General features: G+C 36.8%; 2 protein-coding genes across 2 annotated transcripts; one reads left to right on the forward strand and one right to left on the reverse strand.

Moving 5' to 3' along the window:
* Positions 1-320: 320 nt before the first annotated feature.
* Positions 321-9,213, reverse strand: LOC118267230 (superoxide dismutase [Cu-Zn]). Its single transcript, XM_035581091.2, has 4 exons — positions 8,922-9,213; positions 5,771-5,833; positions 1,088-1,312; positions 321-649 (listed from the first exon to the last, which is right to left on the reverse strand). The coding sequence occupies exons 1-4, from the start codon at positions 9,096-9,098 to the stop codon at positions 395-397; spliced, it is 720 nt and encodes a 239-aa protein (XP_035436984.1). The 5' UTR covers positions 9,099-9,213; the 3' UTR covers positions 321-394.
* A 2,128-nt stretch (positions 9,214-11,341) lies between these two features.
* On the forward strand, positions 11,342-13,426 carry LOC118267145 (uncharacterized). Its single transcript, XM_035580956.2, has 3 exons — positions 11,342-11,445; positions 12,008-12,164; positions 13,165-13,426. The coding sequence occupies exons 1-3, from the start codon at positions 11,416-11,418 to the stop codon at positions 13,347-13,349; spliced, it is 372 nt and encodes a 123-aa protein (XP_035436849.1). The 5' UTR covers positions 11,342-11,415; the 3' UTR covers positions 13,350-13,426.
* The last annotated feature ends 2,336 nt before the right edge of the window (positions 13,427-15,762 follow it).

The raw sequence follows: 15,762 nt of genomic DNA on the forward strand, positions 1-15,762 counted from the left end.
AGGTAATAGTAGATTTACAAATATTATAATGTTTAAATAAGAATTTTAACCATGAATATACCTGGTACTGATACTAGGTTTTAAGGTGGATTAACAGAGAATCTCAGCAGCCAATTTCTTTTGTTGAATTAAGTTGGAACAATTTTTAATTGTTTTCGGAAATGAAATTGTTTCAAATCATAATAAAGATTTTGACAGAAAACCAAAGCCTTGTTGCGAAAACATAGTAAAGTATTAGCTGAGCGGATTGCGTTAACATTTTCTGCAGGCGCTACGATAAAGTCGCAAGTAGGTGAAATTCGGAAAGAAAACACAAAATATACACATAGATAATTATATTAACAAAAATACGAATCTCAATATCACAATTTACAGAAGAAATTAATTCGAAATATTAGTGGAGGTAGCCAATGATGCCACAGGCAATGGCTGGGCCTGAGGTGCCGGTGAGGGCACTGTCTTCCGTGCTGGCTCTGCCATAGTCGTCTTCGCCTTTAGAGATGGCCAAAGAGCGACCGACGATGGACCGTGGGCCAGCTAGGGAGATGAGGTGGTCGATGATCTTCACAGTGAGAGGCCCTTCCTCCGCCTTTATGTTGCCAAGATCACCCACATGACGGACGTTGTCGCGAGGACCGCCGTGTCGACCCTGGAATGCAAAGAAAGGTTGGAATCAGTGATAATAGGTCCTTAAGTTTAGATAGTACTTTTAAGATAGAGGTACCTATTACGGGAACACTTGCCTCTCTGGTAAGCTACAGTGTCTGAATCAAGTTCATGATAAAATATTATTCTGTTGTTTTACATTAATAGAAGTTTGATTTTATGAAAGGTTTTTGGGATAGTCAAACTTATCTTTTAGTAACGTTGCATTGCATTAAATAACCGAAAAAGGTGCATGCCGCACTTTTTCTATTACCGCCGTACTCTCGAGTCATTTAACCCAGTGCTTAGCTATTGTTTTCGACACAAAATCGCTACTAAGGAATAGTTTAAGTAATCATTAAATGACTTTGAGTACGGCAATTAGTCTAGTTCGAAGCACCTTATATTAGAGGACTAATAAATAAAAAAAAAATGCACTTACATAAAACGCCAGGAAATGTGGTCCAATCTCCTTGCAGTTATCTTTAACAGCTCCAGTCTGGTGGACATGGATGCCGTGTAACCCTGGGGCCAGGCCCGTGATGTTGCCCTCAATGGTGACTGGTCCATTCGGCACCAGCTGTGTGAAGACCAGGTCACCTTCCACTCCTGACTCCTCGTCCGCTTGCAGGTGCACTATCGCTTGAAGTCCTGGGCTTCGTTGTGGCTGTGGAGGATAAAATACGGGTTTGTATTAGACAAACAATCAGAGTGGGTTTGGTAATATTAAGGGTGCTTTTCCATGAGAGATGTGCTATGGATGGCTTCCCTACTATCGATATATCGCATATTCGAGCTGCGCTACTTCCTCGGATAGCTACATAGCTTAATATTTATCAGTGGAAACGGTTAGATAATTTCACAGCCTAGCTATTACATCTTCATAGATTGCACATCTCTGGTGGAAATAATAATTATTTACAAGCAGTTTCAGGTTTAATAAAATTGTCCAGAGAAGACGACGACGAAGACGGAAAATTATTTAATTCTTGGATTGTTCTTTTTGCTTACTAGGGTCGCCACCATCAAGCCTGCACCCAAGACAAATAAAGGATACACAGCCGTTATTTTGAAGAAACTTAGGCAAATTAAATTATACCTTGCTAGTCTAGTTATTCAAATCCAAACAGTGCTAGGTACCTATACAAGCTATGAAGATACGACTCATACATTTTTTAGGTGTCTTCGTCTTCGCATCGCGTGTGTTTAATGGCTGCCGTGTCGAATCCGACGACGTACATCAAGGTTTCAGTTAATTATTCACTAATGTCAATGGGTTATGGTTTACGAACTAAATTCTAGTTCTTACCTATTTTTAGCTAACTACAGAATAATATTCCAATACCGAGGTAGGTAGGTCTTTTACAACGTGTGTTGTTACATAATTTTGGTAAGCATGTTTTTGGTGGTTATTTAAGAATGAAATATAAGACAGCATCAGCGTATATTAGAGTTTAAAATTCAATTTACAAAAAATTGGTAAATTAATTTATTTTACTAACTTTCAAACAAACAGTTATTGGTAAAACTAATTTCTTTTCAATCATCTAGCTAAATATGTAGGCTAACAATGCATTAGAAAAATTCTATAAAACTTCTAAGGAAATGGAAAATTCTAGGTGCTAATCTGCTAATTATAAAAAAGAGTGGAAAAGAAACAATTCTGCATTAATGACTAATTTGGACAAAATGAATATGGTATGTCTAAACGTGACAATACTAATCGTTGAATGATTAATGTTAAACGGTACAGCGTGTGCCAATTAGCCTAAACACGATGAAGGCGTTTCTGATGTCCAGGTAGATCACGACCTGCCTAATTTACGATGAATTTATCGATGGCACGACGTATATACAAGAACATTTATATAATACTTTTGTTTTTACGTTGCACCACACTAGGATTTTCTCCTTCCGGAGCTGCGCACTGCCTAGCGGGTTTACCGGGGTTCCAGCTCGAAACGCAGGAGTAGGAACTGGGGTGGTTATTAGTCAGTCACGGAAAGTCTGATACTCCCTTTCACCTCGCCCAAGGCAGGAGAAGACATTGGACACCCTCCCAAAAAAAAACTATTCTAACCTTATCCGAACTAATGTTGTAATGCCAAATAATTAAGTTACTTTGTTTATTTCTTCTAAATTATATAAAATATTACTTTATCCGACCACTGGACCTAAATAATCGTAGGTAAATAATTGATTGTGAGACAGCACACACCGTGACGCTGACCACTTAATACTATGGCCACTAGGCTTCATGGTGCATGCCTCGCTGATTAGATCTCTACACCTGATAATGTAGATATCATTTAATGAGATACTGTGTGTCACAGGCACACGCTATGCGACGTAGTTAGTGTTAAAGTGTACGAGATTTTATCTGAGACTTGCGATGGGCAAAATATTGTAGACAATTAATCGATTAAGTGTGGAAGAGTCATGTTTTCGGCACGAATAGTCCGACTGACGGAATTGATACCACGGGACACAGTCTCACAGAAAACTAGCGTGAAACAACGCTTGTCAAAGTCAAAGCATTTATTTCAATGAATCCTTAATTAAGCATTTTGAAATGTAAATTTTTATTTGTCTATCAGTCTGTCTGCCAGTGAAGCAGGTGATCTTTCCAAAGTGTAGCTTCGAATGCAGTAGAATGGGCATGAAACTCCATCGTTACTGACAATTTTTTTAGAATCTACCCTGACAATTGTTTTCTTTGAACCTTGCGTTGTGTTTTGCCATTTGAGTGATATTACAGGAGGCCCAATAATACTCCCCATTTTCCCTAATCTCCGATTTGTTTTAATTCCTCTGGTGCAATCGACTGTGTTACTACAATAACAGTAGCTATACCATTGACAAAGGGAATCAATATAATATCAATACACAAAAATAACTTCCTAAATAAATACCTAATATGTTATTTATATTTATATTGCAAGCACAATAACAACAATTAAACAATGTATCTCTTCTATCCGAATTTAATTGTTCAATGGCAATCAAGACACGCGTCTAGTTTTTTGTAGTTTTTGGAGTTCAGCGAGTCAACAAATATTTTTATTCTTAAGTTTTTTTTTATTTATGTATTTATTCTTTTATTTATAGATAAAAGAGGATTTTATTTTGCAATTAGGAGTGCTGTATCTACGTTTCATGTTAGGAGAGTGATTATTTAATTTGTTCGTAGAGGCACCTACATATTATATTAAGTAGGATTTAAATATCTTAATATTTTGTTTTTATATCGTCACGTCTTTTATCCCCGAAGGGGTAGGCAGAGGTGCACATTATGGCACTTAACTAATAAATCTCAGGAAAAAAGTTCAAGGAAAACATTAGGTAACAATCCTTAGCAGTTCTTAAAATCCACTATAAAGTACCTACTCTGTCAGTTACCTACCTATTTTTATTTACTAGTCTAGCCCTGCCTAGTCTGCCCTCAGAGGCTGTTGTTGTTGGTACAGACGGAACCCACCTAAACTCCTACGTTTCCAACCTCACTTGTTTTTTTTTTCAATATTTAAATTCAAACGTTTTTGCAAGAGATCCATTTATGTCATGATAAGGAACTTCCGTGATATCATCACGCGTGTAATTACAAGGAATTAAGCTGTTCTGTTGGTAAACCGTCCGTTATTAATGCTGGTTAAATGTTTAACTATTAAAGATCAATGAACAGGTCGGGTTGAGATCATTTATACTTCGTGTTGTTTGGTAATTGCTTGCGATTGTGATGTACTTATTTGGTATGTTTTTATGTTAAGTGTTAAGTGGAAGAATTATTTTGTGAAGGAGTTTAATTGTTATAAGACTTATTGCCGTACTCAAAGACATTCATGATTACATAAACTTTTCCATTAGGTAAGTATGACTATTTTGTTCAGATATGAATTTTTAAAGACCGGTTTAAATAATCATTAGATGTGCAGACGCATCATCTGATGGTAAGCAATCGCCGCCTCTTATGGACACCCGATTCACCAGAGACGTTACAAGTGCATTGCCGGCCTTTTGGGGGTTAGGAATTTAAGGATTGTTGGGGAATCGAGGATTGAGACATTTCATGATTACTTCAACAATTCCTTATAGCAAAGATTTGTACCGAAAACAATTGCTAAGGACTGGGTTAAGTAACCATTAAATTACTCTGAGTACGGCAGTAAATACTGAACAAGTAAGGAAATGGCCACTTAAGGGAGTTATAGGAAACACGATCTTCAATGATTACATGTTAATTGATATCATAAAATATGTAGGCACAATTATTATACGATGACGTCATCTGAATACTCAAAACCGACTTTATATTACAAGTGCTAAGGGTGGTTTTCCTTGAACGTAGATAGGTAGGTCGTTTCTGGTGAAAACCATAGATTCATGGTTACATATCAAGCTATTATAACCAGTATAAACAGACATTTGAATGTGCGGAAAGATCATACAAAACGAGACCATGGTAAACTGGTTTGTATAGTTAGATGCGTATATCGTGCTTATGTACCTGATGTATAATTTATTAAATATGCATATCTGTGTATAATTTGTCCGTATGTGTGTATGTATGGGAAGTGGAAGGGCCGTGAACTGCTCGCGGTTTGTAAACTTATTAAAAAAATCTTAGTTACTTACGTAATTTTATGTTTGATGTAATTATTGTGTACAGAGGCGATTATTTATATGTTCCTACTTTGTTATTATAAGTAAAAAAGCAACGTTATAATTTCAATGAAAATGAAAAAAATGGGACACAAGACAACCCTCTGTGAAATAAATATAGGATGGATAGCGATACAGCTAGAACTACTGATTTTAATAATCTAAAAGTTACTATTTTTATGAAAACGAATCTCATGACAGGAGAATATCCTAATGTGGGATCAAAAATGTAAAAAAGTACTTTATAGTGCTGCCTAGCCAAACAAAAAGGAAAAAGGATGGAAAATATAACTAAAAATATAATTATCGTACCATAAACGGATTCATGTTAATTTTATCTCCAAAATTAAAAGATAATTGGTCTAGACTTAATAGTGCTATTACAAAGATTGCCTAGCCTTTTTAGACTAAATTAATACCAGATTTTTATTTAGATATTTAATGAAATAATTATGAAAATACTCACGACAATGTATTCGATTTGTTTTTCAGCTCGGTTGCCAGGCGGGTACACTTGGTGGCCAAACTCCTGAAATGTGAAAACATAGTAATTATTAATTAATAAATATTCTAGTACTTCATTCATTTATTTACTAATTTATACGAGCATGCATGAAAAGACTGATGACTGTTGATGAAGCGAAAGAGGTACCTATGTAAGAATTGTAGCAATTGGCGTTCCATAGTCTCTGCTTACCCCTATGGGAGACAGGCGTGAGGTTATGTATGTAAGTACATATTTAGAACACATGTGTCATTCATAGTTTCCTTCCAGGTGTAAAATCTAGTTAAGGTACTTGTCATAATAATATAACATAGCTGATATAGAATTTGAAGTAAATCTGAATATTTTAAACTGCTATCTCCAACCCGCCTGCAGAGCGTGAAGAGTATGAAGAGAATAGTGCAGTTGTAGGCTGTCACTAGCTGTTGATGTCAAATGTTAAGACGAAGTCATTCTAGTCTACTGCTAGTCTAAAATATTTTAATGAATAGATAAGCTCAACTCAAATGTATCTTGCAATAAATCATTTAAAGAAGACAGTTCATTGCTCCATCAATCAATAGCTAACTACTTAGGAAGCTAACGTACGATAAACAGATATACATTAAGATTAAAAACAAAAACAGATCGGCAAGAAATCAGTTTCATCAGTCAGAGTTCAAAAAACTTTGGCTTTAGCTACAAAAAGTTTTAATCCATCCATATCTAATATGCAAGCCGAAGAGTTTGATCGTTTGTTCTCTTAGTGAAAAGAAGTCTGTGAGAACTTTTAACAATGATGTATGTAGATATGACTAGCTTCTTCTCGTGTGATAAAAGGTGCCCTGTGTGTTATTCTAGACTATACTACATCCTTGTTGCACCCTCATTCCGAAGCTTTATGATATTACTAGCTTCTGCCAGCGGTTTCGCCCGCGTTTCTGTGGGATAAAAAGTATTCTATCACCTAAATCATCCCTGTATGTATACCAAATTTCACTAAAATCCGTTCAGTAGTTTCAGCGTGATTGACGGACAAATATCCAAACAAACTTTAGGTGACCTAGGTACTGTTCCTAGGAGAATACAGGCAGTGTTTGTATGTCAATGTCGTGGTGGCCCGGAGGTTTAAGACGTCCGTTTTTCATGCATGAGGGTGCGGGTTCGAAACCTACCAATGGCTAGTACCAACGTGACTTTAACCGAGTTAAAAAAACATCGTGAGGAAACGTGAGCTTATAATTTCTAATTATACGAGTAAGTTTGAAATCGCCAACCTGCATTGAGCAAGTGTGGTGATTAATGTTCAAACCTTCTTCATGCGAGAAGAGGCGGTTGGTCAGCAGTGGCTATTTATAGGCTGTTGATGATGATGATTTGTATAAATCATTCATCATTCACCTAAGCACGTCCAATGGTCCAATAACTGTCAAAATGTCATCGATCCCAACTTTTGTATTTGTAACACTAAGTATTAAGGCTACCAGTTTTTGCATCAATCCTTATTATATCTTTCCGGTGTAAATAAGAGGTCCATGATCTGTCTGAGATGAAACCGCATCAATTATATCATTACTTATTTATTTATGATCACTTAGTTGATTAGTTTCTTGTACCACCTGCTTGCCTACTGCCTGTTATATGCATGCAATTAGCAAGTCATAAACACAAATATGCAGCATATTTATATCTTTTATAGTTATAATAAGTATTAATAAATTACGCCTCGTTAGTCGAATGGTTGGAAGTGCGACTGCCGGACAAGGGGTATGGGGTTCGATACCCGGGTCGAGCAAAGTATTATTGCACTTAATCCGATTTTTTTTTTTTATGGAACAAGCAGACGTATCACCTGATGGTAAGCAATCGCCGCCGCCCATGGACACTTGGAACACCAGAGGCGTTACAAGTGCGTTGCCGGCCTTTTGGGGGTTAGAAATTTAAGGGCTGTTGGGGAATCGGAGATTGGGAAGGGGGAATTATGCGACCGGTAACCTGACTCACACAACGCAAGCGTTGTTTCACGTCGTCAATATCCTATACCATTAAATAAAACATTAGGACTCCGCGCGCGAAATTTGAAACCACTAGCAAATCAGAAAAAAGTACTGATTCCGGCTATTGAACCAACTAAGGAAGTAGAAAAACCCAACAATTTTGAACCAAGGAAGTAGTTTCCACTTCGTTTTAATTCCAGTAATTGTGCCCATGCCTTAACACCACTAATTTCCACGGCATGACATAACAGAATCAGCGCTGTATCATTATAGTAAAGCTACAACCGTGACCCCGAGTATGACGGTACATAACTCATACATAAGCCTTCCTACTGGTACCACAAAAAATTACAACCTTGAAGAAGAATTTTCAAATGAAATCTCCAAAATAAATTAACAAATTCTAATGAACATTGTTATTATGACAATCGTTTCTTACTACGGCGTCGACCAGCCACACTAATTTTTTATTTATAATGTTACGCTTTATTTTTATATCCAGTTAAGTTAAAACAATAATAAAAAATAAAATTGTGATTATTATCAATTGCAACGTCAAGCTAGAAAATCGGGAAAAACTCTGTGTTTTCATTTAGCCCTCATTGGATATGAGGTGACATATTTACCCTTCGTGAGACCAATAAAGGTTTTCAGGTCTCGTGATCTATTCGTTAACATTACAATTCAATAATTAAGATACATAATTAGCACGTCACTAACAACATCAACAGTCCATGACAGTAAACTACTGAAAACTTCATAGTTTTCAGTATTTGATGAGGCTCATGCCTCCTCTACATGTGAGAGCTAAAATGTCCATACTTAGCTTGGCAGTTAGGTTGAAGACTACAGTTTTAAAGGCTAGAAGCGCCCTTAATTGATGAGCATGCATGAAGAAATTGATAAATTATGTAGGTCAAGCGAAAGAGGTGGGTGGCTAGCATCGTGTCATTTGGCTTCCTATCGTCTCTGCCTACTTCAATGGGAGACAGGCGTGACGATATGTAAGTAGAAACTTCCAATAAAATATACTAGACAGTACACTGCAGCCCGATATTCGTTAAATCTGTTAAATGTGCAACTATCCTATTAGGTACATAATGTCAACACCATAAAAATGACATAGTTCTACTCACATACAAGTAAGGTTCCATAAACACTTCATAGATGTTGCTCTGGTAGTCCTCGATGGCTGGTAGCGTCTTGATGAGCAGGTTCCTTCCATACCCTGGTATCCCCTGAACAGTCTTCCCATTCAACGCGGCCAGTAGCCAGAGGAACTGGCCAAAAAACACGTGTAGTCTCAAATTCATTTTTTAATAAACGTCTTTAAAAAAATGAGTGAAAAAGTGTTCGTTAAGTTGTTAGTTGTTTTTGTTTTAACGCGTGTGAACTTGCCAAGCGGCTAGGTATCAATGATTCGAGTGCTTACAGTAAGACTGCAAATGATGTTCTTTTTTAGAGTTCCGTCTGTCGTCTTGTAAGATGGTCCGTGGTGTGTTAGAATTTTGCGAGTTATTTTTATGATCGACTCTTTACGTACGATAAGTTATAAAGCAAAACCCACAATTTCAAATGTAGTGTGGAAGCAAGTACAACCCTCAATTTCAGGAGTGCCTGATACCCAGTTAGTTGCCCACCCTGGGCACAGGAATAATGAAATCAGTGCATACACATATGTACTCGTATATTTATTTAATTTACATAGTCCATGCAATTGCTTACATACTTAAGTACACCAAATTATCATACGTGAACAGACTCGTCTCTTGTTACAGCGGATTTCTGACATAATTAGCGAAAACATTATGAGCACTGTAATTAGGCAGACATCATTTCCTGTCTCTCTGACTAGACATTCTCTGGGGAACAAAAGACGTAATGATAAATGCACATTATGTCGCTAATCACAAAGATAATGTTTGCAAATAAAACAAGTATGGAGACTGGGTAATCCTAAAATGTCACTAATCGCCTCGTAAGCCATTGCAACTTACAAGTATTTTGTGCGGGTCTCAAAAAGTCAGAGACTGATTCCCGATCCGGAGAGGCCAACAACGTAACAGGTTATTGGGGCTCCGGCTCAAAGCAGGAGAAGGAACGGGGTGGTTTTTAGTCAGGAAGAGTCTGACACTCCCTCCGATTTTACAGACCTTAAATGCATAGGTTTTATTTTTTCGTTTATGTAAACCGTGGTTACACATACAATATCTCCTTTAACTACATTACTTACATACGGAACCATACCTCCAAAAACAGACTACCAGAAGATTTTCCTAATAAATAGTTTTTAGCAAAGATACGGCGGATTGTCATTAGTGGTGTAACCCAAGGCTCCATGATATAACCGTGCGCTAATCATAGTTTCGCCACGGCATTGTCCCGCCTGGAAGCGGGCAGCTTCTTGAAACTCGTGCCGTATGTGTTCAACGCTCATTAACTTCGAAGGTTGATTATGAATGCCGTATTAACCTCTTATAATGTTAAGATCGTTAATTAAAATTGTTTTGAAGTAATTTTACATTGTTATGTAGTTGGGTCCGTCATTTGATTGTCATTTGATAGCGAGTTATTTTGTCACAAAAACTGTATGTTGGTTACGGTATGTGAGATGTCATGCAAGACGGGGAAGTTCATCTTGATCGTTACCATCTACACTTATAACAAAATTGGAGAATTAGTTTGTTTAAACACGCTAACTGGCGTCGGGTTAGATTTCTGTGTCGCGCAAAGAATTTGTGGGTTTTTTTCGGTTTTTTGAAAATTTCTCAGTAGTAGCACGGAGTTTAGAATTGTGTCCAGTATATGGCAATAGGCTCACCCCCTATTGCATAGGACTTATAACACAAATGGTGAAAAGCGGGTGTACATTGTATAGCATTACGTGTCGTAATGAGTACATCTGTCTACCCCTTCGGGGATAGGTAAAAGGCGTGACGTTTCGTTGCTAACTGGGGTTTGATATTTTTTGCTTCTGTTAGTGCTTGATGAAGATCTAACTTCGCGCTATCTGATCTGAGTATTTAATAACACGCGACGAGCACGCGAGAGAAAACCCCAAAAGTAATCGAGAAAATTGATTGAGACATAAGTGGATTCGCGTTTTTTGTTACTATTTTATCTTAGACATTTCTTTTGGTGAAATTTTCAAAAGGTGCTTAGATTTTGGGGAGAAAGACTAGTTAGGGAGTGTGGAATTCTTAGCATCAGCACCCAAAAGAGAGTCCTTAGTCTAGTAAGTACTTTAAATAAATCCTATGCACTCCGTAGGCTCCTCTTTACATTAGGAGCTGCGGACTACCAAGCGGGTTTACCGGGGTTCCGGCTCGAAAATCAGGAGTAGGAACGGGGTGGTTTTTAGTCAGTAAGAGTCTGACACTCCCTCTCGCCTCACCCAAGTCGGGAGAAGTCTTGGATGATTTCCCCCCCTTAAAAAAGGCTCCTTTTTACCCAAATTGACTGTTTTTAAACCATAAACTATTAACAAAAAGTATGAATACAATCTGGCTGTTTGACGTCATTAAAAAAGTATAAATGTTACTGAATACTACAGTCACAGTGACATTGTCAAGCCTCATGAATAATTATCTTTTCGAAAGACGGAGATAGTCCAGCAAAGATGAAGTTGTGATGAATCGGAATTTTGTGTTTAACCATCAGGTAATTAAAGCAACAGTTACTACGTTAATGAGGAAGGAACATTATGTTATAATTTTCCTAATTAAAGAAAACATAAATAGTATTGCATACGATTTCAAATCAAATCTACGGTTACGTTGGAAGATTATCAACAACAAAAGACCTGAGTGTAGTCTGGTGTCTTGATGGTTAAAATTGAATATAAATAATTGTCTATAGTTTTAAATGACTTAATTATTTTGTAGTTTATTTTAAACAGATAGTGTGGTTGTTTAAACTTATTATGAGAACAAAACCTTATTTGGAAGCGGTAAGTCCATTGTGCATAATGGTCGACCTTTCAATATTTAGGTATCTAATTTCATGTAACTGTTGTTAAAACGATTACAGACTTCCAAGTTCTATCAAGAAAATACACAATTTTTTCAAAAAAAAAATCCAGCCAGCTTGGAATAAGGACATTATTCCAAGCTACTTGGGATTGGCACTATATCTTCTTTTCTTTTTTTTTACATTCTCTTTTAAACCATTTAATGTTGTTACAACTTGACCCCATAAAGACAGTTGTCCCTTCAACTTGCAGGATAGGCCGAGTGCATGGTCGAGGACTGCAAGCACCCTGAACAGGTGGCTGTGGGGCGCGCTGTGCTGCGGGGTGCCGGGCGTGCCGTGCTACTTCTGCACCTGCTGCGAGAGGCTCGAGGATGGAGGCCCCGAGAGAGAGAGGCCTAGAGTTAACCGTGAGTCGACATTTCATCCTTTGTCATCATCATTAAACCTGGGGCCTTGGTCTATGTAGGTTGTATTGCTCCATCCCTCTTGCACTGGTCAATGATCGACCATTGTGACACAATTGTAATAGCAGACTAAGGCCCCTGGCTGTATTACTTCCCACTAAAAGACACGCAAGTCAGTAATGCATTTGTATTTTTCGGGTAAGATAATTACTTACCATCCGGTGACTCATTTAGGTTCCATAAAAAACAATCGAATGAAACATTACATTTATTTAAAAAGTCTAACATAATAACAGTAAGGTTGGCAGGTACTGTTAAGTAAAATAATAGGTAATTCAATCTAAAATGATTGGCGAACATGTAATTGCAACGTTTATGGAGAACACAAGCACTGAGTCAGATGTTATCGTGAGCTGCGCATCATTGAACTATAACATTGATAAATTGCCAACAAAGGAGCTCGACTGGCTTCACGATTTACTAAATGATTTCCTGACGTTGTAGTGAAAAATCAATAATTATTTTTTGATATGCGCGCAGGTGTGCATTGTGATGCGTCCTACAGACTCACTGATGGACTGACACATGAAAGGTTTTTGTGGGTATTGGTTTGATGAAGATGTTCTGACTCATTTGCCTTTTTTGCGATTTTAGGTATCGTTTTATTATAAGTTTTTAAACTGACATGGTCACTAACACTATAATTAGAACTTGATCGCGCCATGATCACGGATTAACTGTTAATCCGTGATCATGGCGCTTGCAACAGTGCCGAAATATCGGAAACTCACCAAATTCAATAAACATGGTAAATATCCCGTCATAAGTTCTAATTATATCTTTTTATTAGGTAATACGTTGTGATGTTTACTAGAAACAACTTAAACTCATACATCTATCCTTCATGGTCGACATAAAGCAAAAATTAAGGCTTTTACAAATATTTTCGATCCTATCTTTATCTGGCACATCATTCTACCCCATTTTCTTTCATCCCCAACAGAGTCTACAGCGACAGCCGACCGCATGGTGCGGCCACACCGTCCACACGCGCCGCGCGGGCGCAAGCACACACCAGAGACACTGTCAGCCGTCCGCTGTGCGCTGACGCAGCTCCAGGGCGAGCCTGGGGTACCGTCCCCTACAGTCCCACCAGAATATTCCCGACATTCTCCCGAACCAGGTTGAAAAGATACAGAAACATGTACAAGACAATGACTGTGAATATTCATTATTTTGATAGGACTTTTCGGCTTAGGGCTACTGTCCACTTTCATCAATTGACGAATGCATGATGAGTGGAAGACGAATATTTGCAGTGTGCGTAGATATAATAATATTCAACTCTGTCCACGAAGCGTCATTTGATGAATGTATGCAGCATGACGCCCAGTTGGCGCGACGATATCACAATGTAGCCTTTGATTATCTTTACGCAAGATGCAAGCATTCGTCTTCTAGTCCACATGTAGTCGTCAATTGACAAAAGCATGCATATGGGTGAATTTCAACAAATGCCATTTTTTTATCATATCGGTGCTTTTTTTGTTTATGTACATATTTTGCTTATTTTTTAGGTTTTATGTAATCTTTAGGATAGTATATATTCCCAAATTTAACATCATCAACATATCATGTAAAACTTAGAAGAAAAATCAGTTTGAATTCTGGTTTCCACCGATATGATAAACCGTCACCGATTTTTTTTATGTACACCGATATGAAAAGGTTATCCACCGATATGATAAATTTATCCACCGAAATGATAAACTTATCCACCGAAATGATAACATATCCAGCGATATGATAATCTATCTATCTTTGAAATATAGTTAGTATAGGTGCCTATATATTTTTACAAGGGTGAACGAACTGAAGACCTGAACTGTCTGGTCTCATGAAAGAAGAATACATCCAACGAGAATTGATTTAAAAATAAATTATACCTATTTTATTATATTTACTTTCTACTTTTTCTTTTTAATTATTTTACTATACGTTCTTAGAGTTTTAATAAAGAATATACATTTGTATTACCAATGTCTTTATTAAAATGAAGCACAAAGATAAATAAAAAATCTCTTAAGGGATAAAATTGCAAAATACACATTTATTACTGTGGACGATCCAGCTAATTGTTTTACAATAATAACAATAAAAATAACTGTAAGTCTAAATACCTAATTAATCAGACTTTATATATATATACAGGGTTATTAGTAAAAAACTAACAACCTCTCAGGACTATATTACTGAAACCATAAACATCAACTTTTGTTTTACGACTTTTAATCATTTATCAGATTTTAATTCATCAAACTTTTATACAGTACACTAAGAATACATACCGAGTGACAGTGAACGGGAGTTGTAGGTACGACAAAACAAATTTAAAATGTGTTAGATAGAACAACGAAAACTTCAAATTTACTTTTTGTTATATTATTATGTATTAACGTTTTGTAAAAAGTCATAAAACAAAAGTTGTTGTTTATGGTGTCACTAATATAGTCCTGAGAGGTTGTTAGTGTTTTACCAATAACCCAATACTAATAAATCATTATTAGTATTATATAGTAAGTTTTTATAATAACCGCAGCCACATCAACATCGCTCCGGCGCTGGCGCCGCGACCGCACCGCACGAAATTACACAGGATCTACCGATATGATAAAAAGACACCGAGATGATAAAACAATCCACCGTTATGATAAAGCAATCCACCGACATGATAAAACAATCCACCGATATGATAAAGCATACACCGATGTGAAAGAAACTGTACGTCCATAACACCGATATGATAACCTAGGACACCGATTGAATTTTCTTATCATTTCGGTGTAAATTATCATATCGGTGGTAAAAAATGCCACCGATTACACCGATATGAGAACACCGACGTGAGAAAAAACACACGTTTTAGAAGATTAAAGAAAATGTATTATATTTAGGATAAATTGAGTAACAGCCAATGTAGTTAATTCACTTGCTGATGCTGTTAGAACCAAACAATAATAATAAAACTACTCATTACACTGAAAAAATGGAACCACCGATAACATAAAATAATTGTCCGGGAGCAACTGAAATGGCATACTTACGTTATTGGCGGGAAAATGCAGCGACTTGACACGCGTCCGTCTTCACTGCGCGCTAGCGCACACTAACGAGGGAAATAATATTGGGGTGGGGACGCTGTCGGACCCGCCGATGTAAAGTTAGGTTTAAATTACTTTTGGCCACCGATATGAGAGCATTTTTCGAGACAAGTATGTTTGTGCCTCTCAGTAATTATAAACGTCGGTTATGTATTAAAATATGCTCTATGTTAATAATAAAACTAATAGTCTATTAAATAAAATTAGTTATATACTTAACTTACTTATTTTTACAAGTGTATAAGCATTTTTGTCAGTAAAAAAAGTAGAGGGACAGCCACCGATATGAGAAAAATTGAGGTTTATGTATTTTTTTCTACCCTTATATATAGTCCTAGGCAAATTATATTTTTGCCACAACCCAATAACTGCCTATTGAATACAAAAAAAAATAATCCAGAACAATATTTCTTTTTTCAAATACGAATTTCACTAAAGAC

Source organism: Spodoptera frugiperda, chromosome 23, assembly GCF_023101765.2.
Source record: "Spodoptera frugiperda isolate SF20-4 chromosome 23, AGI-APGP_CSIRO_Sfru_2.0, whole genome shotgun sequence".
Taxonomy (NCBI): domain Eukaryota; kingdom Metazoa; phylum Arthropoda; class Insecta; order Lepidoptera; family Noctuidae; genus Spodoptera; species Spodoptera frugiperda.

Coding starts and splice junctions, on each gene's coding strand:
- LOC118267145 (XM_035580956.2), top strand. CDS start 11,416: ATGAATCGGAATTTTGTGTTTAACCATCAG. Junction 11,446..12,007: donor ATTTTGTGTTTAACCATCAG/GTAATTAAAGCA, acceptor TTCAACTTGCAG/GATAGGCCGAGTGCATGGTC. Junction 12,165..13,164: donor AGAGAGGCCTAGAGTTAACC/GTGAGTCGACAT, acceptor CATCCCCAACAG/AGTCTACAGCGACAGCCGAC.
- LOC118267230 (XM_035581091.2), bottom strand. CDS start 9,098: ATGAATTTGAGACTACACGTGTTTTTTGGCCAGTTCCTCTGGCTACTG. Junction 5,834..8,921: donor TTATGGAACCTTACTTGTAT/GTGAGTAGAACT, acceptor TTCACATTTCAG/GAGTTTGGCCACCAAGTGTA. Junction 1,313..5,770: donor AACAAATCGAATACATTGTC/GTGAGTATTTTC, acceptor TATCCTCCACAG/CCACAACGAAGCCCAGGACT.